Source organism: Festucalex cinctus, chromosome 16 (genome assembly GCF_051991245.1).
Source record: "Festucalex cinctus isolate MCC-2025b chromosome 16, RoL_Fcin_1.0, whole genome shotgun sequence".
Lineage (NCBI taxonomy): Eukaryota > Metazoa > Chordata > Actinopteri > Syngnathiformes > Syngnathidae > Festucalex > Festucalex cinctus.
Window position 1 is genome coordinate 3,140,001 of NC_135426.1, and position 25,294 is coordinate 3,165,294.

The 25,294-nt window shown below is 41.7% G+C and overlaps 1 protein-coding gene across 7 annotated transcripts in view; it reads left to right on the forward strand.

The window, feature by feature from the left end:
• Positions 1-22,944, forward strand: part of chchd3a (coiled-coil-helix-coiled-coil-helix domain containing 3a) — a 235,425-nt gene extending 212,481 nt beyond the window's left edge. For 5 of the 7 annotated variants that reach the window (XM_077500830.1, XM_077500836.1, XM_077500831.1 and 2 more), the window contains 4 exons: positions 1,434-1,504; positions 15,493-15,628; positions 15,775-15,809; positions 16,299-16,724. In XM_077500830.1, coding sequence (XP_077356956.1) covers positions 1,434-1,504; positions 15,493-15,628; positions 15,775-15,809; positions 16,299-16,332 — 276 coding nt within the window. In that variant the 3' untranslated portion in view covers positions 16,333-16,724. Of the gene's footprint in view, positions 1-1,433; positions 1,505-15,492; positions 15,629-15,774; positions 15,810-16,298; positions 16,725-22,450 lie in introns of those variants that run through there. The other 2 variants (XM_077500832.1, XM_077500834.1) reach the window with 2 other exon arrangements.
• The last annotated feature ends 2,350 nt before the right edge of the window (positions 22,945-25,294 follow it).

Here is a 25,294-nt window from a genome sequence, read left to right on the forward strand (position 1 = left end):
TCTTGACAGTTTCTTTGTATAAAATGAAAAGCACGCTGTTCAAGGCCAAGAGGGCACAGATATACGGCATGAGCTTACAAGTTAGCGCTTTTGAACTTTTCTTAGTTTTACTTTTCATCTGGCATAGACAAAACGAGAGAGCTGTTACATTGACTTGTATTTGCATTTGTTCTCAAATAGCAGCTAATATGATATTTAACGCTTGGCTGTGGGGCATTTCTTTGTCTAGCTAATAAGAAAACGCTAGTTACTAAAGTGATTGGATAAAATCCAAGCATGAATCAATTAGCCGTAGAGTCTTGACTAATTAATGAACAAGCGGTCATCCATTTGACCTAATGGAAAACAATCAAATCTTCCATCTCAAGCACGTTCGAAGGTTATGTCAAATGCAATTTACATATCGATGTCACAAAATGTGCGTCATCTTTTTGAATTATTAGGTACAGGTGTCCCATTTGTGTCTGACCGTTTTTCACAATTGTCATGTCCCATCTCGCATCGGCTCGCCAACACGACTATTGATCTTTTTGTTCGCAGTGCAGCTCATTCCTATTGATCTTTTCCTGAATGATGATGAATGCCTTCCTTTAAGAATAGGTTGAGCTTGTACGGATATAACTCATCCATCCATCCATTCATCTTACCATTAGCATTAGCATGTTAATTTATCATTAGCATGCTAACATAGCAGCATGCTAAATTAGCATTAGCATGATACATTAGCATTAGTGTTAGCATGCTAACCTGGCATTAATGTAGGCATGCTAACTTAGCATTAGCATTGGCATGCTAACTTAGAATTAGCATGCTAAGCTTGCATTAGCATTAACATGCTAAGATAACATTAGTGTTACCATCCATCCACTTAAATGCCCGTCACAAACTGTACCTGGAACTCGCCGTTTAGCTCAGCAGATCAAAAGACTCATTCTGGATTATTTTGTGTAAAACATCTCGTGTCTTTCTTTGTCCACTCCATCAAGGTGTCTCGTGCATTTTACAGCCTCCCGACTGCTACTCTCAAATCATAAATGTGCACAACAGCCAGCCAGGGCAAGGGAAGCAGACCTTCCTTGAGTAGTATAAATGTTGTCGCAGTGAAGTTATGTGGCGCTGTTTGAAGAAGTAATTTAGATGGAGTGGCCACGCGACGACTTCATTTACAACGGGCCCACCCCGTGTGGGGGGGCGCGGTGTTGGGGAGATATTGACCTGGTAGGCGTCTACATTGTTTACTAGCAACCCTCTGACCTTGTATGACTGCTTCTTGTTTTTGTTCCAGCCGGTAATAGGCCTGTTGTCACACTGATGCGGGTAGCACTTTTGCTTCAAGTGATTGCTTTTACCTGAAAAGTTGCCTTGCATGCTTTTGTCTAATGCACATTTTCAGGAAGAATTTGGACCTTGAGCCCGTTTGTTTTTCTTTACAGAGTGCTCAGTTCTACAAAGTCACAACAGAGAACTACCATAAAGCCGCTGACCAAGTCAATGCCAAGTTCAAGTAAGTCACTTATTCTGATTCCAAACATGTTTGACCGCCGTTATCCAAAAAAGGACACACTCTTCACAATATGACGCCTAATATTGAATTGAATTGAATTATGCAAGTCATATTCTAACCCACGGCTTTCAATCAAAGGCAGCATTAGTACAGCCCATGAGCTCATGTTGATGATGCAGCTGAGTGATAAGCCCGATGGCATGTTGATGGTAGCTGGTAGGGCTTTTCTTGTGCTCGTGCAATTGGCGGTGTACGAAGGCTTACTGGGCTGTCGATAATTGAAGGTAGGAACAATCTTGAACTCTTTTGGGGGATCCCAAAATGTTGCCAGATCACCTGAGAGACGGTCTCTCTGGTGTGTTTTGGATCTTCCAGCGGAGTCGTGCCCAGAACACTTCACCAGGGAAGCGTCCTGGAGACATCCTTAATAGTTGCCCGAGACACCTCATCTGTGGCTCTACTCTGAGGGCCTCCCAGATGACTGAGCTTCTCAACCTATCTCTAAGGGAGTGTCCGGATATTTTACATAGGAAATTCATTTTGGCTGCTTGTATCGGCAATCTGCTCGTGACCTTCGGTGAGGCTGGGAATGTAAATCCAAGAGCTTTGCCTTTCGTCTCGGTGCCTTCTTCGCCAAGAGGGCACTGCACCCTTTTCCTACTGAGGACCATGTCTTTAGATTTGGAGCTGCTGATTGTCATCACAAGGTTGTGAACAAAATCAGTGACAAAGGGCAGCCTTGGCGCAGTCAAACCTACACTGGAATCGGCTCCGACGTACTGCGGGCAATGCGGACTGAAGTCTGACACTAATTGCAGAGGGATTGAACAGACTGTTGGCTCCATGCATGTGTACTATATTTGGTATACCAGTAACTCTGATAGTGTAAAGATTGATGACTGTATTGAGGCCATTAGCTGAGATGGTAATAACAAACTAGCATCCAAGTAGTCATGTGTGTAGCATGTATTCAGCACACACATGTAACCCAAGTACTTGAAGAATGCCTCCCCGTCCTCGTTCCATTCATCTTCTTAATAAGAGGCCATTAGACTCCATCGTAATGTAGGGAAAGTGGATGAGGATGCTGTGAGCGGTGGGGCCAAATTGGGCCCCGATTCTCAGGAGGCTGAGTTTATCGTGTTAGCTTGTCATTAGCCAGTGCTAACACTGGGATCATTGTCTCCCTGAGAAATGCTGGAAACTGATTAGCGTAGCCCACCAGGGGTGTAGCGCTGGATTTGCTGGCTGAGACTTCCCAAATCACATTAAAGCGAGGGGGGGTGGATCACTCACTGGAATAGCATTAGTGCCAAATGACGGCGCGGACTGCAAGCAAATGTTGGTCCTAACAGGGTGGCTAGTCATGTGACGTAGGCATGTGTACAAAGATGTTCGATTGGCTGATTGGATTAAAGCGGGTGCATTAGGACGGTTGTGACTGGATTAACAATGGCAAATCGGGAGGTGTGGGGGAAGGGGGGGTGCAGTCTCTGCATGTGTGTGCTAATTAAATGTCGAGGAGGTCCGGTGGAACATGGGATGCAGCGTGGGGATCAGAGTGGAGGGTTAATTGGATGTAACGAGGCATCTTTGGCTTTCGCTTGAGCAATGGACTTGTGAGCATCGAATGTGATGTTGGCTATCGAGTCTCCCATTGAGAGATTAGATTCTATCTGTGGGGAGACGTAGCGGTGAGAGGGCTACCGATTGATTAGTGTTGCTTAATATGATTGTGTCAAAGGTTTGGTGAGTGTTCATCAACATGAAACAGTGGGGATTGAACTGTGTGCCAGATACCAAGGCTCAGTACAAATTGGTAGAATGCAACTTACGCCCAATTCACACTGACTGCTAAAAGGATGTGGAGCGTTTTCCGTAGAGCTTCCGCACGGCTTCTGTATGGACTGCAGTTCACACCGCGTGTGTTGCGTGTCCGGAAATCTGCACCCGCCAGACCACAAGATCACGTGGGGGTCAAGCTGCAGAGTTGAGTTCATGTGATAACAACCGTGTATATAGAGTCCTATTTGTAAACAATAGCGACGCATGTCTGTTGTCACATCGATATGCTTTTTGGACATTATTTCTGGGACTTCTACCATAGCTCTTTCACCATGGGTAAGTAAGTTTTGTATTTAGTGTTGTTTTGTTATGTTAAATTTATTCTGAAATTTTTTTTTGGTGGGGTCTTGTTCATGAGTGAGGGCAGGATGGAGCGGGAGATCGACAGGCGGATCGGTGCAGCGTTTGCAGTGATGCGGACTCTGTATCGGTCCGTCGTGGTGAAGATTTACCGGTCGATCTACGTTCCAACCCTCACCTATGGTCACGAGCTGTGGGTCGTGACCGAAAGAACGAGATACAAGCGGCCGAAATGAGTTTCCTCCGCAGGGTGTCCGGGCTCTCCCTTAGAGATAGGGTGAGAAGCTCGGTCATCCGGGAGGGACTCAGAGTCGAGCCGCTGCTCCTCCGCGTTGAGAGGAGCCAGCCGAGGTGGCTCGGGCATCTGGTTCGGATGCCTCCTGGACGCTTCCCTGGAGAGGTGTTCCGGGCATGTCCCACCGGCAGGAGGCCCCGTGGAAGACCCAGGACATGCTGGAGAGACTATGTCTCCCGGCTGGCCTGGGAACGCCTTGGGATCCCGCCGGAGGAGCTGGTTGAAGTGGCTGGGGAGAGGGAGGTCTGGGTTTCCCTCATAAAGCTGTTGCCCCCGCGACCCGACCTCGGATAAGCGGAAGAAGATGGATGGATGGATGGATGGATGGATGGACTATATTTTTGTCTTAAATGTCCGACTCATGGCATGTTATGTAATTAGCTAGCTTCCCTTCCAAAAAAACGAGTTCCCAAACGGTTTTATTTTGAAATATACCGGATTGACCTTGATGCAATACGCCCGGCTCGTGTCATTTCTTCAGCTTCATGAAAATCCGCATGCGGCGTCTGGAAAAAAATAGAACGTTTGCGGCAACCTTCACATCGCTGCACTGCACCGCAGACGCACCGCAGCTGGTGACAATTGATACGTAGACTTGAATGCGTCTGTACGGCCGCCGTACGGAAAATGCACCGCGTCTGTTCCGCAGCTGGTGTGAATTTGGCGTTAGTGTCGCTTATATTCCATGTGGTTACTTGGTACAGCTTTGCAATTGAATATGCATTGACTATACATAAATCAACCCGATAGCGTGAATTTGGGCACTCCAGTTACAAAGTTACTCAGCTCCATCCCATAGCAAAACTATGGATTAAAGTCTATCTCAAGGAAGGGAGAAATTAAAATGTCATCTAGTACACACATCTCATATGTCGATAAGCAATCCATAACACAGTATGCAATGTAGAAAAGGTGTTATGGGTTTCCGCCCCATAGCGTCCAACAGAAGGCTTTCATTCCCGAGAGCACCGTGCGGTCATTTTCTTCGGTTGAAAAATAAATGAAAGTGTGAGAGGTGGGGCCTCCTGGTAAGCAAGGCTTCGTTGTCGTGTGTGTATGTGAGTGTGTGTTGTGTATATATGTGCTTATGTTGTTTATTTCAGTGTGCACTGCAGCTGTTCCTCGCCGTTTTCTATTCCCGCCAGAGTATGATGGAGCGCTCCCAACTGAAGCCAGACGAGCGTAACTCTGACCTCATTACATCCTCTGGCTTTCAATACGACTGTTGGAAAGAACTTTTGTCGTTTTACAAACTTTATGCAATGACTCGATTGCAATATAGGGTGCTCCAAAGTCTCCTAAAGGCTGTATATTCCTCTCGCATTTGCTTGCTTTGATGGAGCAATAAAACCTCTTTGTATAGCTTTTTTTTTTCTGCTTTATAGCATAATTCCATCTCTTGTGTTGCAACAGTCCAGTAAAACTGCACCTCTAACATCCATCCATCCATTTTCTTAACCGCTTATTCCTCACAAGGGTCGCTGGGGTGCTGGTGCCCATTCCAGCTGGCATCGGGCAGTAGGCGGGGTACATCCTGGAGTGATTGCCAGCCAATCGCAGGGCACACAGAGAAGAACAACCACTCATACTCACACACACAAGCACACCTAGGGACAATTCGGAGCGCCCAATCAACCTGCCAAGCATGTCTTTGGAATGTGGGAGGAGACCGGAGTACCCGGAGAAGACCCACGCAGTCACGGGGAGAACATGCAAACTCCACCCAGGAAGGCCGGAGCCTGTACTCGATCTTGCGTCCTCAGTACTGGAGGCGGACGTGCTAACCACTCAATCCACTGTGCCGCCGCTCCTCTCACAAGACTGAACAATCCCAAGTTACATTATGGTTGTTTTTGGGGCGACATTCCTTACGTACAACAATTCCAGGTTACAAACAAAAATAAAGCAAATATATAGTATGTTTATACTGCGTTTTTATGTATAGTTGTTTGTATTCGTGTTAAAGTATATATATAGTAACTATATCTATACATAAATACACACATACTATATAGTTATACTTATAGTTGTACTCTACATACATGTTATACTGTATGTGATATCTGTCTATCTGTGTAGCGCTTGAAAATGGGTCTTAAATTTTACCTTGGAAAAGGTTTATGAACCATGTTATTCACTGCCAGTCATTTTAGAAAATTTTAAAATTTTCAATACTCACGTGATATTACATTCAATAATTATATATAAACCGAATTTACCAAATAACAGAATAGACTCCCTACTTTTTGCCCTATCCCGTTCTTTTATAACTGACAGTAGAAAAATGTAGGTTTGCCAAAATACAGCCATTTCTCCCATGGACTCTGAAACTGTGTCTATTTCGTATAAAATGGGGCAATGATGTCATCTACCGGTAGTTGGGCATGAGTAAAGTTGTTTCCAAGTTTGATATTTACAGTGGAGCATAATCAGATTCGCCCCCATTTAGCACCGCTCTAAAAAATACAATTGACAAGAATACTTGTCAAAGGCAGTGAATGAGTTAAGATGATTGGATTTTAGTATCCAATTAAAATAAATGTTCGCCAAATTGATGCCGCATACATAATTTTGCATTTGTAGATGTGCACTCTGGACACTTCTTACATATACATGCGAGATAATGTAACAACGCGGCATGTTCGTCACACCATTTTACCTTTACCTGCTTTCCTACGACAGATAAGCGCCACCGGTTCCCTGCGGGAAAAAAGAGGCCGTCTTACCCCTTGCGTCTGATTTATATACGGTTCTCCTCTAGTTTTACGCTTTATCACACTATTCGGCGTTTCAACGTGTGACCTTTTCCCACATGGCACGTATACAAGAGTGCGTATACGGCACGTGCGCCGGAGTCGGTCGGTGTCCAGATGGGGCGAACCGGCAATCATATGGGAAAGTGAAAAGATGTGACATTATGCAAAGCGCCTGAAAGAAAAAACGGGGTCCTAAGCTTCCATGTCAGTGCTAACCTTTCGGCGGGCCTTCTTCGCTCACTTTAACCCGACTCCCCGCAGAATTGATGTGGGCGAATGGTGGGGAATGAATAGTGAGCGGCGGTGGCAGTTTTTTTTTTTTTTTTTTTGTAAGCCTCCTCCGGTCTTACCTTGATGTATGCATTTGTGTGCAGATCCGACCGTATTGTTCGGTCTTTGTGTTTGCAACTGATTACGTACGTGCGCAACATTTCCAGGTTGGCCGCGGAGAATAGGAGCTCATTTTTGTCTGTCACTTCACCATCGCTCATCTCATCCCCTCCCTGTAGGCTTACAAAAGTTACTTTGTCTATTGTTGATTTAATGCTTCCTTTGAAAAGATCTTTTTTCCCCCCACCTTGCCTTTTTCCTTTTTTAATTTAATCCTGTTGATAATAACAGTAGCCACTGTCCTCGCTTTATCGCAAGGTGAATATAAAGTGCCCGTTGCCTCCATAAAGCTCCCGAGGAATGCTCACTTCTCATCATAGTAGTGTTAATTTTTTCAGCCATTTTTAAATTGAGTCTGTTTTAGTCCAGTTTCAATCACGCTTGTTAGTTTTTAATCATAGTTAGTCAACTGCATCCCATTTTTATTTAGTCCATTTTTAGTCGACTATAAATCGGTCACATTAGCATTATTGTTGGAATTTACAGCCGTTGAATTAACATTGCATTCTAACTAATTTACTTATTTTTTTGTGCATGTTGCACTCGCTAGCTGCAGATTTGAAAGGGGGTGTGTCAGTGTGTCACATGACAGTGTCACAACAGAGACAAAATTTGACAAAAACATATTTTCATCTCATTGATGTTAATGAACTAAAATATCCATAGATTTTTGTCCAGTTTTTATTTTTATGAAGAGAAGTACATTTTCATCTCGTCTTCATTAGTTGAGGAAAATGCATACTGACTTAGTCCCTGTTATTATTTATTAATGAGGATTTTAGTCTAGTCTAGTTTGAGTTCGGCGAAAACTGTTGACGAAATTATGTTTGTTTAGTTTTCGAAATTAACTACATCATAGACCTTTTTTTTTTTTTTTAAACTTACTGGTGGTATAAACTTGGTGGTCACCACAGACAAAATAATAGACTAATTGATTGTTGGGAATTCTTTCAATTATGTCGATTAATTGAGGCAAAACAACAACAACATGAGCCATACTAATCCATCGCAAGAATTTAGTTGGATTTTCTTCCACAATTAACATGAAACAATTAGGCGTGCACCGATCGATAGGCCGGCCGGCCAATTTATCGGCCATAATTTGCTTAATTTTGGGGTATCGGTGATTGTCCGATCCCTTAAAAATAAACAGATCTTTTCCACTAATCTCATCTCTCTCCTCAGAGGTCTGAAAAAAATATCCTCTTCTGCTGAGATGATAATAGGCTTTTATTTTTATTTGAGAGAAATATTTCATGTGCAGTTAAAACAAACTGTTTGCATTATTTCACAGATATTTTTCAATGTTTTTCAATAAAACAAATTGGAACACTGAAGGTGGCTGCTCATTATGGAGCAAAAAAAAAATCGGAATCGGCAAAAATCGAGATCGGCAGGTTAGACTTTTTAAAAGATCAGGGATCGGCCGGAAAATTGTGATTGGTGCATCTCTAGAACCAATAGATAATTGACATATTTGAATCAACATATGTCCACTCAGCATTTTCATGCGGCCTCCGTTTCAACTTGTTTGCGAGTTAGCGAAGTAGACCGAAGAAATCCAAAGGCCAAAATGCTTAAGTGAGTCGAAAAAAAGTCGCCTGCAAAATGTAAATAAGGTGTTGAGCCAGGGCTTTTCCTTCCTTGGCAGCGCTCCTATTAGTCGTAAATGACAAATAGCCGTGCCTCCGAAATGAGCAAAGCAATTAGTTGTTGATTATGAAGCAAAAAAAAAACTTTCACTCGCTGATTTAATTAGTCAAGATGACAGGAGTTTCATTTGAAGTAGTGAAGTAGCAAAAGCTTGATGTGGCACAGTAGCACAACCTCGCTGTCAGGTGAGGTCTGAGCCTCATTTTGTCACCATGGCAACCGAGGAGATGGCGGTCAGCGGAGGCCCCACAAGTCAATAACGGCTTTAAAAGCTCACACTCTTGGCACCTACCGCCTTTCTTTTATTTATTTTTTTATTTTTATTTTTATTTTTTTTGCCCCCTCCATCCACTCTGATGGATTCTCTGCAGGGGGTCACTCAGGTCCATTTAACAAAACAAAAAAAAAGCACCGTGTGTCATTTTTCTGTCTAACTGGACGGTTTATATTTATCTACCCCCCACCGTCGTGACTCTTGCCTTTTAGTGGAGAGAACATGAGAGCTATTTAAGGGGCGAGCGGCATGCTCCCCTTAACTCCGTTAACCCCTAAGTGGACCCAAATGATGATAGACAACCTGCTGATTGGGAACTCAATCTGGTGGCGGGCCAAAAAAGGATCCATACTGTCCAACGAGACAGATTGATCTGTGTGCATCTTTATTCGGGTGTGAGCTCAAGCAGAGATTGCAAAAAATAAAATAAAAATACCATCCTAAAACAGTTGAATGTAGTAGGATTTGGTTCAAAATGATTGTTAGCTGAAAAATACAAGTCTCTGCATTGGAATAAAAAAAATATATATTTGGGGTTTATTTATTTATGTATTTATGTATTTATTTATTTATTTATTTATTTATTTATTTATTTATTTTATTCACTCGCTTACTTCCTGTTATTAATTTACTGAAGTAAAATTTATTTACTTGATACAGCTTCTGACATGAAGAGGTCCTTTAAAGCTATGGTAGTTGGTGCAAAAAACGGCCATCAGGTACAGCAGAGTATAAGAGATCATCCAGGGCCATTTGCAACAAGCTCAGCGTTTTCAACAGGTTTGTGAATAATGCTGAATCGTTGATATTGCTAATTGCTGCAAAATGGATATAAATATAATTTTTAATCTTTAATCTTTCTTTTGGTAGGTTCCATGTTTTTAGAGCAATAGAACACAATAATCTGTGGGCCTTGCAAAATCAATCCAAATCCAGGTAGGGGGTTACTCCAGTCAAAATGACTGCCGGTCAATGTGTTAAAAAGTCCAATTGTGGGATTTAATGCATTAATGGATTAATAGCATAATGACATATGTTGGAAGGGGAAAAAAATGTTTTTTTGTCTTCCCCTTATTTTGCCGCTTATCAATTAAACTCATAATGTAGTACGTTTTGTATACGTTTGCAAGGTTATGGAAGTCAATCACTGTTGGCTCTGAGTCATGCATATTGATCGCAACATATCCACAGCTCCTCCGTCAATAAGTCGTGCGAGCACACGGCGCATATTTTCCCCTCCATGCGAATGTGCTGATGTCGGTTTAACAATGCTGGCCGGGGACACCTTGAGGAAGGAGACATTTTGAAAGTGAAGCGAGCAGGTAATCTCTTGTAGCTAATTGCGTGTTAAGTGAGACACCATTTCACTCAGCTTCTCCTTTTGCTTTTCCTTCCCATTTGAGCGCAGTGTTTTCTTTCAGGGTCTTTTTTTCATTTGGTATACCTTTTTTTTCCCAGCATACATTGTGTCCTCATACCCTTTTTTTTTTTTTTTTTTTTGGCTACTCCAGCATCTCACAGTGCCCCCTGTGCTCTCCCTGCTTTTTGATTTATGGCACAGTGCTAAGAATGTGTAACGTGGATATCTACAGTAAACCAGCCTCCTCCTCTTTTTCTTTGGCTCCCTCTATCAGTGTATCACAGCAGAAAAAAAAAGATTCAGTGTGTGTGTGTGTGTGTGTGTGGTTATAGAGGCCTTTCCCTTTATTGCAAGTGATGGCACGAGGCGAGCCGCTTTAAATTTACTACCTGCGGGTAAGCAACATCTAAACGCTCCCATTGACAGCCTTCCAATAAAAGGCAACTGCGTCCAGCGTGATGTTTCCATTTGTGTGTCCCACCTCGTGTCATTTTTATGAATTTCAGGGAGGGGGACGGTAAGGTGAAAAAATGGAAGTGAGAAGAGCATCAGTTTGACATTTTTGTCTAATTTGGAGGGATGTGAAGAAATGTCACGGTGCATGCGCTTTATTTCCACTAGCATCATTTCTTTCCCAAATAGCAGATGGATTCTTTTGATTCATTATTAAGATAACTCATAAAAAAACTATATTAGTCCAGAAGGCTGAACTTTAAATTAATGAAAAGTAGGGGTGCAACGATCGATCGGTCGGCCGACCGATTTATTGGCCCCGATTTCCTTAATTTTGGGAGATCGGTGGATCGGCCGATCCCTTAAAAATGAACCTATCTTTTCCACCAATCTCCCTCCTCAGAGGTCTGAAAAATTCAGCCACTGTCCTCTTCTGCTGAGATGACTAATAGGATTTTCATTTTGATTTGAGAGAACAAATTCATGTGCAGTTAAAACAACCCACTTGTATTGTTTCGCCGATATTTTTCAATGTTTTCCAATAAAATAAGATTGGAACAATGAAGGTATACGCCGCTTGTTATGAAAAATCGGCAGAAATTGGGATCGGAAGGTCAGACTTTTTAAAAGATTGGTTATCGGTGATTGGCTGGAAAATTTTGAAAAGCCCAAATGATAGATTTGTGTAATTTTTTCCCGTTTCATGTGTTACCAAATTATTTTCATGCATGTTCCATGTTGTGACTTTTTTTTTTTTTAAATCAACCCATAAAATTACAGTTTAGAGATACTTGTCTCATTGAGCCATTTTCAGCAGTAAAAGTTGAAAATTTTGTTGAAAATTAATATGGTAACTTTATTATATTTCATGTACAATTAGGAACTATAAAACGTAATTTTCCTACTTGGTGTCGACTGATGATGACATCACCTGTGCTGAGGAAGTAGGTAACGGCCAATCATGGCTCTGTTTACTGACCAAACCCAGAAAACAGGTGAGCTATGATTGGCCGTTACCTATGTCCTCAGTAGAGGTGATGTCATCATCAATCGACAGCAAGTAGAAAAATTACTTTTTAAAAGTGTTAATTGTACATGGAAAAATATTGAAGTTATCAAATTCATTCTGGACAAAATATTAACTATTTACTGCTGTAAATTGTTCAATGAGTCAAGTATCCCTTTAAATTACCTCCAACAAGAAGTTGTTTGTTACTTACTAGTAAGAGTTTCTCCTCACTTTTTTTTTTTTTTTAACTTTCCTGTATTTTTGTCAGGATTTCATCACGAGTTCATGAATCTTAATGACCACTTACATGCATCTGGCAGCAATGAAGGATGGTTAGACCTTGTTGGAGGTCACGATATGAAATGCTGGTCTCAGATCGTCAGCTCAATGTCATGACGAGGCCGTCTGATGTGAAACTACGAACGACGGGAGGGTGTTGTGGTCAGAGCTGAAACTTTTATGTTCATTTTTTTTATGACGGATGATATTGGATTGTGTGCGTAGCGGTGCTCGCGTTATCAAGACGAAGCAAAAGCACCGTCTCCAACTCGTACTGCGGAGCCAGCACAAGAAAAACACAAACAGCAAAAAAATCGTCTTGCGCTGACCCTTTTCTCGCTCACAAGAGTCCATTAGCGCTGATAAACACTGCGCTTTGTATCAGCGGGATGCACCTGGTATTACCAGCGATGCCTAAGAAAGCAATTAGCGGCCCATCTAGTCGCGGTGATGCCCACGGGTGGTGTAATGGATGAGCGCCAAGGATCCATACGAGGAGGGTGGCAAAGATTTCTCTTGTTTAGGACACTGACATAGAATTAAGACTGTTAGCCTCTAGGGGGGTGCAACGATACATGTATCCGGATGTTTGCAGTCCATCTATTAAAAATGCTAGACCTTAAAAACTAAAATAATCTATTTACTGTCATGAAAAAGGTCTTTTTAAGGTAAGGACTGCATTTGGGTCACAAACTCATTTGCTCCCAAAAACGTATAAATATGTTCTAGTTTAAATGTATCAAGTGTCCCAAAAGACGTAGTTAGGTGTTTTTGTTTGTTTTTGTTTTGTTTTTTTCCATGCTAGAGCGTACAGAAGGTTTTGATGCAGCCTCTCAACTGCAGAGAATGGGTGGCAAAAAAAACCAAACAAAAAAAAAAAAAAAAACCGTAGTAGTTACAAAAACGGCCATCAGGTGGCAGCAGAGTATAAGAGATCAACCAGGGTCATGATGAAAACAAGCTGTTTCCTCACAATTAAATAAGCAGATTTGTGAAACTTAGCTATATTCTAATGCTAATTGCTGCTAAACGGAAACAGATCGAAATATACTTTTTTTTTTCCTGATGAAAGAGGAGACTCTAATCTTTCTTTTGTAGGTTCCATGTTTTGATAGCAATAGAACACAATATTCTGTGGGCCTTGCAAAAAATCAGTCAGAATCCAGTAAAACAGCCGGGAACGAAGTGGATTGCTTCAGTCAAAATGGCTGCCAGTCAATCGGTTAAGTAAGTCATTCATATTACATTTCACATCAGAAGTGGATTATGCCTCCCCTTTATATTCCGATTTGACCCTTGGACGATAACACTGCGATTATCTGTGACCTGCACAGGCAAGGAAAATTAAAAAGAAAAAAAAAATGGTGGTGATTTGCACTGGTTTCCTGCTGCACTGCACTCTGGGTAATGACCCATAGTTTCTCTATCCCCAGCATTGCATCTTAACAGGGGGATCATTTCTCACGCCGGAGGGGGGTGGACTCAAACATCTGATTGTGACGACAGGGTACCCGGCTTCAAGTTGCTGACAGGCCACAAAAAAAAACAAAAAAAAAAAGCTTTCATGGACATTTTAGTGCGACCAGCGGAGTTTCCTGGGCACTGGCGTGAACAAAATGATGACGCTCCCCCATTAGCGATAATAGCCCACACTCGCGCACATGTCGTCATTATGGGTCTTTTATAGCGCATGGGAAGCGTCACACAAAAGCAGTTCAACATTGGGCAAGGCACGCCGGCATGCATGCATGCCTGCACCGCTCGCCGAAGTGGAGCGAAACGTGGAGCCGTAGCATCTGGAAAAATAGCGGTTTGAGCTGCGACTCTTATGCTACAGTAGGCCTTGGGGACACACTGAGTGCACCAAGCCAGTGATGGCTTGCCTGCAAACAGACGCTTGGCACTCGAGCTTTTACAACACCTTTCCCGGGATGCTAAAAGACGATGGGGGGAAAAAAAACGCTTTATGATCGGCTGGCATTGTCAGGGAGCAATTACTGATCAATAAAGATGCCCGGCGTATGGATTTTGCTCTGCAGTGCCTTTTTGGAGGCTTTCATATGTAATGCATGGAAGATAAAGCAAGCTTTGAGGTAATTTTACCAAAGCAGCATTGCTCTTGTAATTCTGTGTCTGGATTACCAGTTTGTCTCGATTGCGTAATCTGCTACATTGATTTGCACACTACTGCTACCAATGGTTCTCCCTTCTGTGGGGGGTGAAGCCATTTATTTCAAGTCTTTCAAGACACTTTTAACAGGTTGGACAATGGCTAGGTTGACTGTTTTTTTTTAGGGCTGCACAATATATCAAAAACACATCAATATCACGATATTGGCCCATGCAATCTACATATTGCAAAGACATGCAATAAGTTTCATATGGAATTTTATGCTTTTATCTGAATTTGACCAGTCAGCTGCGAACTAAAATGTGCGCCGCCATCCAATAGTGGAACATTATCGAAATGTAGTTACCATTAATTAACTGAGAATATATTGAGTTTGCGTATTTTGTTGAAAAAAAAAATGTAATTCTTTCATTGGATCATAAAAATCTAATTCCCTTAGGTACGTTCGATATCGCAATAATACCTATCACTATATTCAGCAACTATATCGCATGCTTTTCCAATATCGTACAGCCCTACTTTTTTTTTTTTTCAATCAATCAGCAATTTGTTTATTGCCGATTCTTGCTTTCAGTGATTTGAACTGGAATGACGGTTAAGGGAGCATAAGGGGGTCTTCTCACCATAGACTGCAGTATTGCACAATGGGCCACATGGTCTCCCTTAACTCATTTGCTTCCAAAAACGTTTTATTTTAAATGTTTTATGAGTCCCAAAGACACATTTACGTTTTTTTTTTGTTTTGTTTTTTTTCTGCTAGAGCATAAGAAGGCTTTGATGCATCCTCTGAACTGAAGAGAATGCATGAAGCAAATGGTAGTTATTACACAAATGGCCAGCAGGTGGCAGCAGAAAATAAGAGATCAACCAGAGCCATGTTGCAAACAAGCTCTTTTTGCCAGTGTTTTCACCAGGAATGTGAATAATGATTAAACTTAGCTATATTCTAATACTAATTGCTCCAAAAGGGAAATGGATAGAAATATACTTTTGTTTTCCTGATGAAAGAAGAGACTCTTTGTTTTGATAGCAATAGAACACAATGTTCTGTGGGCCTTGCAAAATCAGTCAAATCCAGTCAAACAGCCGGGAGCGAAGGGGGTTGCTTCAGTCAAAATGGCTGCCAGTCAATGAATTAAGGACCACAGCTGTTCATCACTTTTGCCTTTATTTTTCCCTGCCGCATTTGATTTTCCTCCTTATGTTCGCTCATTCCACCTTCCTTCTTTCTTCTTCCTCGCAGGCGCTACGACACATATCCGGTGTGCACTGACCTGCAGGGTCAGATCCTTGCGTGCTACCAAGAAAATGCTGGAAAAACCCTCCATTGCTCCAACATAGCAGCCATGTACCTGCAGTGTGTCAACAATGCCAAACAGGTGCGTGGTTGAACAATCACGTTTCATTCATTGCAGCACATTTGACTTCAGGCTCTGCTCGCTGAAATTCGTCGTGCTGCTTTTGCATGTGTTAAAGCCATCAGAAAAATGCTGCTTAAATAACTGGCTTGCTTTTGTCTGTGAAGAAAAATAAGCATGCAGCCTCAAGGACAGAAGACGTGTAAGTTGTCTTTTTGCTTCATTATATGTGAGAATTTAGTAAGGATTCAAACAAGAAGTCAAGAGTACAGTGGAACCTCAGTTTTTGCTTGGTTGTCTTTTTTTTTTTTTTTTTTTTTTTGATGAATAACACGTCTTGGTCATTCATTTCCTGTAATCGATGCATGTTCATCTGAAGCAAATTGTATTTTTTTTATAAGTATATTTTTTGGCTTTTAGCCTTTAAATGTTGCATATCGGTGTTCAACACACAACATTATTATTATTTTTATTATTATTCTTACCAACTCAAAACAATGACCTAGGGAAATATCTTGTGCAACACATCCTGTTAAAAGTCAGACTTTCAAAATAAAAGCACACAGCCAAATCACAGTTTCACCAAATTTTCTTGGGCCTTATTGTGGCTTATTTAATTGTCACGCTCATTAACTCATTTGCTCCCAAAAACGTTCTATTTTAAATATTGCCATGCTCCCATGCTTTTTAGGTTTTTCTATGCTGGAGTATACAGAAGGCTCTGAACTGAAGAGAGTGCTTGAAGCAATGGTACTTACTACAAAAACAGCCAGCAGGTGGCAGCAGAGTACAACAGATCAACCAGGGCCATGTTGCAATAAGCTCTTTTTTTGCCACTGTTTTCACCAGGAATGTGAATCATGATGAAACTTTGCAATATTCTAATGCTAATTGCTGCAAAATGGAAACGGATAGAAATATACGTTTTTCTATTTTCCTGATGAAAGAAGAGACTAATCTTTCTTTTGGTAGGTTCTATGTTTTGATAGCAATAGAACACAATATTCTGTGGACCTTGCAAAATTCAGTTAAAATGTCTGGGAGTGAATGAGTTAAACATGCACAAAACTGTTATGAGTGTTGCTGCTAAATAAAGTGTTGCAAAACTGCTACTATACTTTTATTTTTTATTTATTTTTATTTTTTTTGAAGACGACTTTTTGGCTGGATGTTACTTGAATGTTGCTGCAACCTGTCGGAGTCTTGCTGAGCCAACCAGTAGGTTTTTATTTATTTGTATTTATTTATTTATTTTTACAATTCCATTTTAGCTGAGGATCCACTGTATTACAATAGAGACAGACTATTAATATAATAACAAGAATTGCAACAAATGTGGCCAATACACTTCCAGAAAAATGCTTTACTTTGAGAAATCCAAGGATTCTGCAATCCTACCAAATTCTCACAATAGGCTCATTATCTGACATAGATGATAGACGTGTTTATCCCTCTTATTCAGTATAGAAAATGCACACTTTGACTGTTGAAGTACTATTTATTTCCATGTGCCTGCTAGTGCTCAGATCACCAGTTTTAACGTCTTGCTTTATTTCCCTCATATCTTCCTACTTCCTACTGTGTGTGTGCTTTAATGTGGTTACACTTGGCCAGCATTCATCTCTGGACAATTCTGTTCCCAAAATGCCAAGCGAAAATGCGGTCGCACCAAAACCACTCGAGTGGATGCTAACTTGATTTCCGGGCACTCACTGTGCCATCTATAACCACCGCTAGACCCCCAAAAAGGACTTATTTACATTCATGGAGCTTTTTTATTACATTTTTTGTCCCCCTCTTTTACAATTTCATTGTTTTTACAGCAAATGAGGTAAACTGCTCTCGCTTAGTATTGGATATGAAAGTCGCATGGCGGGCAGATTTTTCAGATCTTTGTGTCACATAAATTGCAAGAATGTTTTATTCATGGCGTGGGTGCGCACTGCGTTTTAGCGGCAGCTACCTGTAGCCTCGTCAGGCGGCTGTCATATGATCTTGTAAATTGTTTTGAAGCCGACGATATTATGGTAATCCCGCCCCGTGTTTATTGGCCCGCTGCGATCGCGGCACACTCTTGCTCGTCTGGGCTTTATCTGACTTGTTTTTAAAAGTCATTAGGTGCCAAAAAGACACTTTTTTTTTGGGTGATAAGGCTTCAAAGCAATAATATGCAGGGTGACACAGCCAAGAAGAAAAAAGAAAAAGAAGAATGATGCTGATAGCGATGACCACGATTAGGATGTTTACACTGCAAAGCGGGAAGCTGCGCAGGCATGCAAATGTCAAAGGGTGCGATTTTTGACCCGCTGGACCATCCAATTGGGCTCTCAACCAAATAAAGATCTTTTCGGCCTTCTCTGCCCTTCATCTCAAATCCAGATTAAAAAAACGGCAACGACGAATCCCCCAAATCTTAATTTTCTCTTCAACTCGACCCGGACAGGACAACAGGAGGCTTTTGTCACTAGCTGTGTTTCCATGACGCTTTTTCGCAAAAATAGAACTACTATTTCGATAAAGTACAATTTGGCTTTGTTGGCCTTTCCGTTGAAGAGCGTTTCGCGTTTTGCTTCTGAGGCGTAATTCTCGGAATGTCCCGTCTCGCGAGACCTCATGATGGTGTGCTCATGATGTTTACCGAAGACGGATGCCCAGTGTTGTTTACATTACTTTAAAAACACTCTCCTCATCGGGCGGGTTCGGACATTTAGTGTTGGTGTTGTGTGTGCGTGTGGTGTTGTGTGTGTTTGCTTACACTAGTAACTTTTGTCATTATGGTGCGGACGGATAGAATGGATTTCAAGCCGTGTCTCGCTTGTTGCCGGTGGTAACGGCTATTTCTCATGCAACGATATGGAACGTGCATTGAACGGCGGCTCTATAGCAAAATGGCTTTGTGCGTAAGACGACTTATGTAAATGTTATCCCCTCGGAAGGCATCCTGTAACCCTAAAATGTTGTTGTTGTTCCCGGAGGCTGGGTAAAAGGCGGGTTACAAATAGTTTTAGTTTCTGATGTTTTCTGGCGTCTTCCCTGCTAAAGGAAACCAGACATGGCAGGACAGGATTTCAAGATCCTCCCCTTTTATTCAACTCCTTCTCGAACGAGTCTCACTCGGTTACACCTCTCTCTCTTATGCACTCATGACGTGCTGTATGCAAAACACTTCAGCATGTAGAACTAAAATACAATACAGAAATTACTAATTCTCAAAACAAATATTAAGTCAATTGCAAGTAAATAAAAAAAATATACATTAGCAAACAACGTTTCCTTTCCTCAGTGACCGGGCAGGTGTTACATGACTACTAATGCGCAAAAAGTGTTTCCATGCCACTTTTGCAAAATACTTGTATTTTGATACATCTCAAAAACCAGATCATGAGAGCACAAAAACTTTTCTTTTGCGATACGTTGTTCCCTCACTTGCGATACGTTGTTCCCTCACTATAACGCGGTTCACTTTTTGGAGTCTCGCTGTTTCGCGGATTTTTTTGGTGCAATTTTGCATGCATTTTTTTTTTTTTTTTTTTTTTTTTTTTTTTTTTTACAGTAATGTTTAAATTTTATAACATTTTTGAAGGTTTGAGCTTTGAGGATGTATAAACAAGAGAGAAATGTGAGAAAATGTAAATGCCTTGATGAGAAAAGTGTATAAAGTGTGTGGTGAGGGGTTTTAGAAACTAAAAACATTTTTATTAAATGTTAAACAACTACCGTATTTTCCGCACTATAAGGCGCACCTAAAAGCCTTCAATTTTTTCAAAAGCTGACCATGCGCCTTATAACCCAGAGCGCCTTATATATGGATTAATATTGAGCCGCAACAGGTCTTGCTGTCAGTACGCTATCGGTGACCCTGCACGAACGGCAGAAGATCCCCCCCCCCCATCTTGGATCGCTAGCTAATACTAATACTTTACCTCAGAGAAAATTAAAAAAAACAGCTGTTTATTCATTTTGGGAGTGAATGGAGTTGTCAGAAAGCGGGTTTGTAATCTAGTAATAAAGTTTGATTGACCTATCTGACTGTTTTGTTGACGTTGCCTTTAGCGCAGCACCATCTAATGGATGCATAACGTAACCCCAGCCTCTACTGTAGCGCCTTATATGTGGAAAAAGTTTGAAAATATGTCATTCATTGAAGGTGCGCCTTATAATGCGGTGCGCCTTATAGTGCGGAAAATACGTTACTTTGCGGATTTCATTTATTGCGGGTATTTTTTGGAACCGAACCCTAGTGGAAAACGAGGGAGCACTGTATTTGAGTTTTTTTTTTTTTTTTTTTTTTTTGCAAATCCAGTGTTGCCATTAGCGGCTTGTTTTTGTGAAACTTGCCTTTTGCGCAAAACTGAGGGTCATGGAAACGCACCTGCTGATAATGACTCTTATCGTCACTGATGACATTTCGAGCCACTTGCACTGCATTTAAAGCCCTTGTCGCCATCCCAGCGTCCTTCGTCCCATTTCTAATGCATTCAAGCGCTTAACAGGTCTAAGATAACAACCGGCAAGTCGGAGGCAGCCGAAGGGCAAGCAGGATAAAGCCGTCCCCTCCTCTTCTCCCTCTCGTTCCCTCATTCCCTTTCAGCGGTTTATCAGCCGGCCTGATCTCCCGCCGTGTCCACGCCGGCTCCCCCTCATTGCGTATTCCTGCCACACGAGTGGCCTCTGCTCCCTATCTTTCCCTTGTCCACTTCATTTCTTCCCCTGACCCTTCCGTCGCTCTGCCTCGCGTCCTCGAGCTGCGTTTGTGCTTTCAGAGCTTTGCGAGTGTGACAAAATGAAGAAGAAGAAGCTTGAGGACGAATAACACCTACAGAGCAGACGGCTCGCTCGCTGGTTCCTCTTCAAGTTTATGGATCTCATTCGTTGCTCAGGAGTTAGGATAGAGCCCTTGAAACCCTCACCAATACTGATTCTTCAGACGGTGTATTACAGCCTTTCAAATTTTGTGGCCATGTATTTTTGGCCTTGTATTTTTTTATTTATTTTTATTTTTTTTAACAACTATTTTTGACAAATGTTTCTTCTGTATGACCTTGACCACGGTCCCCAGCAGCCAGAGTGTCAATTCTAAATGATGCAATGAAAGCACAGCAGAGTCCCGATTAGTCACAGGAAATTGGCACCTTTAAGCCAGCGCTTGTTCCTTCGATGCTGTTTGTTTTTTGTTTTTTTGTTTTTTTTTGTGGTTTTTTAATTTTTTTATTTTTTTGCTTCTTCGGGATCGGAAAAAAAAAAAAAAGAGGACAAACAAGCACACAAGGTGTGAGGTTGACCAAGAAACTCCACCTGCTGCCATCAATTTACTTCAATGGTCAATGGACACTTGCATATCAGTGGAAAAGTTTGAGCTCGGGTTTTCAATGTTTATGCTTGCAGTGCCTCAAAAGTTCTGCTTCAACCGAGAATGGTTTTTGACCTTGAAATGCTGGAGTTGACCGCCACATGAGCTCCCTTCAATACTTCGGACCACTTTGTCATTAAGCCTACAATATTACTGCATGAATGGTGTTAATTTTGTCTGCCATTTTTAAATTTAGTCTGTTTTAGTCCAATTTAGTCACGCTTGTTAGTTTTTGTCACAGTTAACCTCATCCCGTTTTTATTTAGTCCATTTTTTGGTCGACTATAAGTCTAGTATTTTAGTCTTTATTTTAGTCCAAGAAAATGTCATTTTATTCATCTACTTTTCGTCAACAAAAACTGTCAACGTTTTAGTCTAGTTTTAGTCAGGACAACCATTTTACCCCTGTATATTTTTTTTGTCAGCAGATTTATTGAACCTTTTTGAATCTAAAACTATTTCACATAAAGCACATATTAGCATCTTTTTGCTGAAAAACAACTTGACACACAATTCCAGTGGCTATTATGCTAGGAGCTAGTAAGTTAGCCAGCATTAGTTAGTAGTTGCATTATAATTGTTGAAACATTATAGCAGTTACATTTTTTTTTAACCTTTCACCGTGATTCCACCTCCTGTATGTCCTGTGTTTGTGCTGCGTGTCACGTGATAGTGATAGTGATAGACAGATTAGAGACAAGAGACAAGATCTTATAAAATCATGTAATTTCCGTCTCATTTTTGTTCATGAAGTAAAATGTCCATAGATCTTAGTCCGGTTTTTATGAAGTGAAGTACATTTTCATCTTGTCTTCATTAGTCGTCGAAAATGCATACTGATTTAGTCCCAGTTTTTGTTTATGAAAGAGGGTTTAGTCTAGTCTAGTCTAGTCTAGTCTAGTCTAGTCTAGTTTTAGCCCGGTAAAAAATGTGTGTCGACCAAATTATATTTGTTTAGTTTTTGTTGACGAAATGAACCCTGCTGCAGAAAGGACCAATTTGCAGTAAACTGGAATCACCTTTGCAAGTGTAGACTGGACAAAGCAAGTGTCACTTTTACAGCTTGATCAATAATAATAGGGATTTCTTTCTTTTTTTTGAGGATCTGGACTTGTTTAATCCCCAAGTCATACCACACGACTCTCTGAAGCTCTCACCCCCGGCGGGCTCCTTTCTAATTTCCCTGCCTTCATCTTTTCCTCTAAAGCAGCGTTCATCCGCCGTCTTTAGCCACAGCAGCCGAGTTCAAATGGTTATTGACGGCCAGCCAGTGGCGGGGGATTTGTGGTCGCACTTATCGCGAACACGGAATCCACTGCCCTTGGGTGCTCTCACCACGGCTCGATCCGCCGCCAACCCGCTTCACTTTTATTGTACTTGCATGCCTTCCTCTTTGTCTTGTCTACCCCGTGTGACATAATCTCCTTGTTTTCTTTTTTTTTTCTTCTTTTTTTTCATTTTGAGCTTTGTTTGTTTGTTTGTTTTTCCTCCAGACCAAGTTGAGGACCGGCGGTTAAGGAAGAAAAGGCAATAAGAATGGTGGCACAATCAAGAGTTTTATTGTGTGGGATTATTGACCAAGCGAAAAGCCGCAAAAGGAGACGATTGAATCCGAACCGAACCCTATCCAAGCTGAAACCCTGTCATGTATCTATCTCTCCCATGGAAGTAGCATGGAGGCAGTGACACTTTTCCCCGTTTTGAGGCCTTGGAAGGACAACTGACGATGCACCAGAAGCTACAAGCCATACCTGAACCCCTCCCACCCACGTATACCTCTCTTGTAACTCTTGTGCCCATAGGAACGTATTTTTGCAAACAGTCCTCTTTTGATGTCATGATTCTATGCACTCCCTTGTACACAATTACACACGTTGGATCACATCAGTGTTGTGCTCCGTCTTATTAATTTAACTCTGAAGGCTGCCGTGTGATCAGAGGGAAATAAAAGATGCTGCAACTGTTGTTGAAATCCCCCCACCCCCAACCCCGTTCTTAATATTCAGCCGGCGCCTGCCTCGTGTCTCGCGTGTTTTATGCTAATAACGGCAGGCGTCTTTGATGGATGCGCGTCCTGTTTGTCGCAGCGACATTTTTGCCAAGATGAGCCCAGGAGGCGGCTCTTCGGTGCCGTAATGCGTTTTTTTTTTTTTTTTTCCCTCCTCCTTTTTCTCCCCGTGTCCCTGCTCAGTTTCCCGGGCTAATGTTTTCACGGAGGAGACAGCCAGCTTCTCTTTCGCAACTCTTTCGACTTCTGCGGGAGTTTGACGTGCGGGCAGGTGACGGCTGAGCGGATACAATCTTAATTCCGAATCATGAGGAGAAAGTGAGCGTGGCTGACGGACAGAGGAGGGAGAGAGAGGAAAGCTGTGCGCATGCAAGCGTGAGATTCTTTGTGATTAATCCCACCTCCGTCCATCCTTCTGTCTGTCAGAAAGCCAGCCTGACTTCTGGTCTCACGCAGAGGTTAAGGGTTGACTTGCATTATACTGTGTGAGTGTGATAATGACACTCGGAGTTCACGACAGGTGCCAATTTCTGTCGCGTGGCTCTCAGTGCTGCATTCGAGAATGGTCGGATATATCCCAGTTGTTTTTTCTCAGTTCCAACCTGAAAGCGTTCAAGGTGAAAGTAAACAACCAAAATGGTGGATAGTGGTAAATTGTTTATTTTGGTTCTTAAAACTCATTTTGACCAGTAAACTTACCGCCTCACAATTTTGCTTCATTTATTGTTTTGATATTATTTCATAAGCATTCCATACAGTTGAGTAGTTGATCGTATAATTTCATGCTGGGAGATAGCGATAGTTATGTCGACTATTTATGAATGATGAAAGCTATCTTGTTTTATACTCGAGTAAATTGTGTTTTACCGTTCACGGTCTGTGGTCGCTATTGTCGAGTGACGTTACTTGTAGGTCGTCGGTGAAGTCGGGGTCCTTCTCTTTTTTTTTCCCGACTTCGTAAGTGGAATTTCCGAGTTTGAAGGGGCGTTCCCGTACACGCTTCCTGGTTTGAACTCGCACTGAGCATTATGCTGCATTGGAGGATGGTCAGAAGTCAGATATATCCGAGTTGGTTTTTCCCATTTCTGACCTGAAAGCGTTCAAGGCGAAAGTAAACAACCAAAATGGCGGATATCGGTCAATTGTTTTTTATTTTGGTTCTTAAAACTCATTTTGATCTGCAGCAAACTTACCTTCTCACAATTTTTCTTTATTTATTGTTTTTATCTTATTTCATGAGCATACCATACGTTTAAGTAGTTGACCGTATAATTTCATGCAGGGAGATAGCAGCATACTGTCACGTACGTTGCGTTATGTCAGTAAGTTTTATACTCGAGTAAATTGTGTTTTATCATTCACCGTCTGTGGTGGTCATTGCAGAGTGACGTCTTTTTTTTTTTCCCGACTTCGCAAATGGAATTTCCGAGTTGAAGGGGTATTCCCATACACCCTTCCTGGTTTGAACTCTGACAAGTCCGACTTCCCACCATCCTCAAATGCAGCACAAGGACAAGCTAAGCCTGCAATGAGGTTTAGATGCCCTGCAATCAAATTTAGAGATGGCACGGGTACATCGGGGATTTATGAACGCCTGCACAATCTCAACAATGTTGTGAATTCAGAAATCTTATCTGGAAAGTCTCAACAAATGGTTTGGTGCATGTTTGCCTCCGCAAAGTGATTTTACAGCATCTTTAGTTAGCTCCACCTTAAATGGAAACAAATTGTGGCATATTGAATCAAACAAAGCAGCAGTTTCAACAAGCGTTGCCCATATGTCCTTGAGTTGCTGAAGTGGGAAGTGCAGAGTTAAAATTCAGATCAGGGAGGCCAGCGGCAGCGCGGTGATGGACGTGATCAAGTGCAAGAAAGCCTACCTGGGACTGAAGGTGATTTGAAATGGACTTGGAGTCCCCGGTGGTCAATTGCATGAAAATGAAGAAGATTGGGCCAACTGAAATGTGGATCTCTATCCGTCCATGAGTATCGTCGCTGTCAGGCAGAAACCTCATCTCCAAAATCAATCTGGGGGACACCATCTTGCTTCAGCTAACCCAACACAAATTGCTATTGTACCTTATATTGCTAGCATATTACATTGTGTAGAAACAAAACAAATTATGATTAATCCCTAATTTAATACGGTAAAAAAAAAAACAAAAAAAAAAAAAAATACTTGGCAAAATCTGCTGACATCGTCTTCCCAGAACTTTTTTTTTTGTTCCCCAAGGTCTTAGAGCCATGAGTGATGCAATAAATAAAACGATGAGCTGACGAAGTCGTCAGGCAGAAATGATTGTGCACATTGCTTATCTGTGTGGCTGTC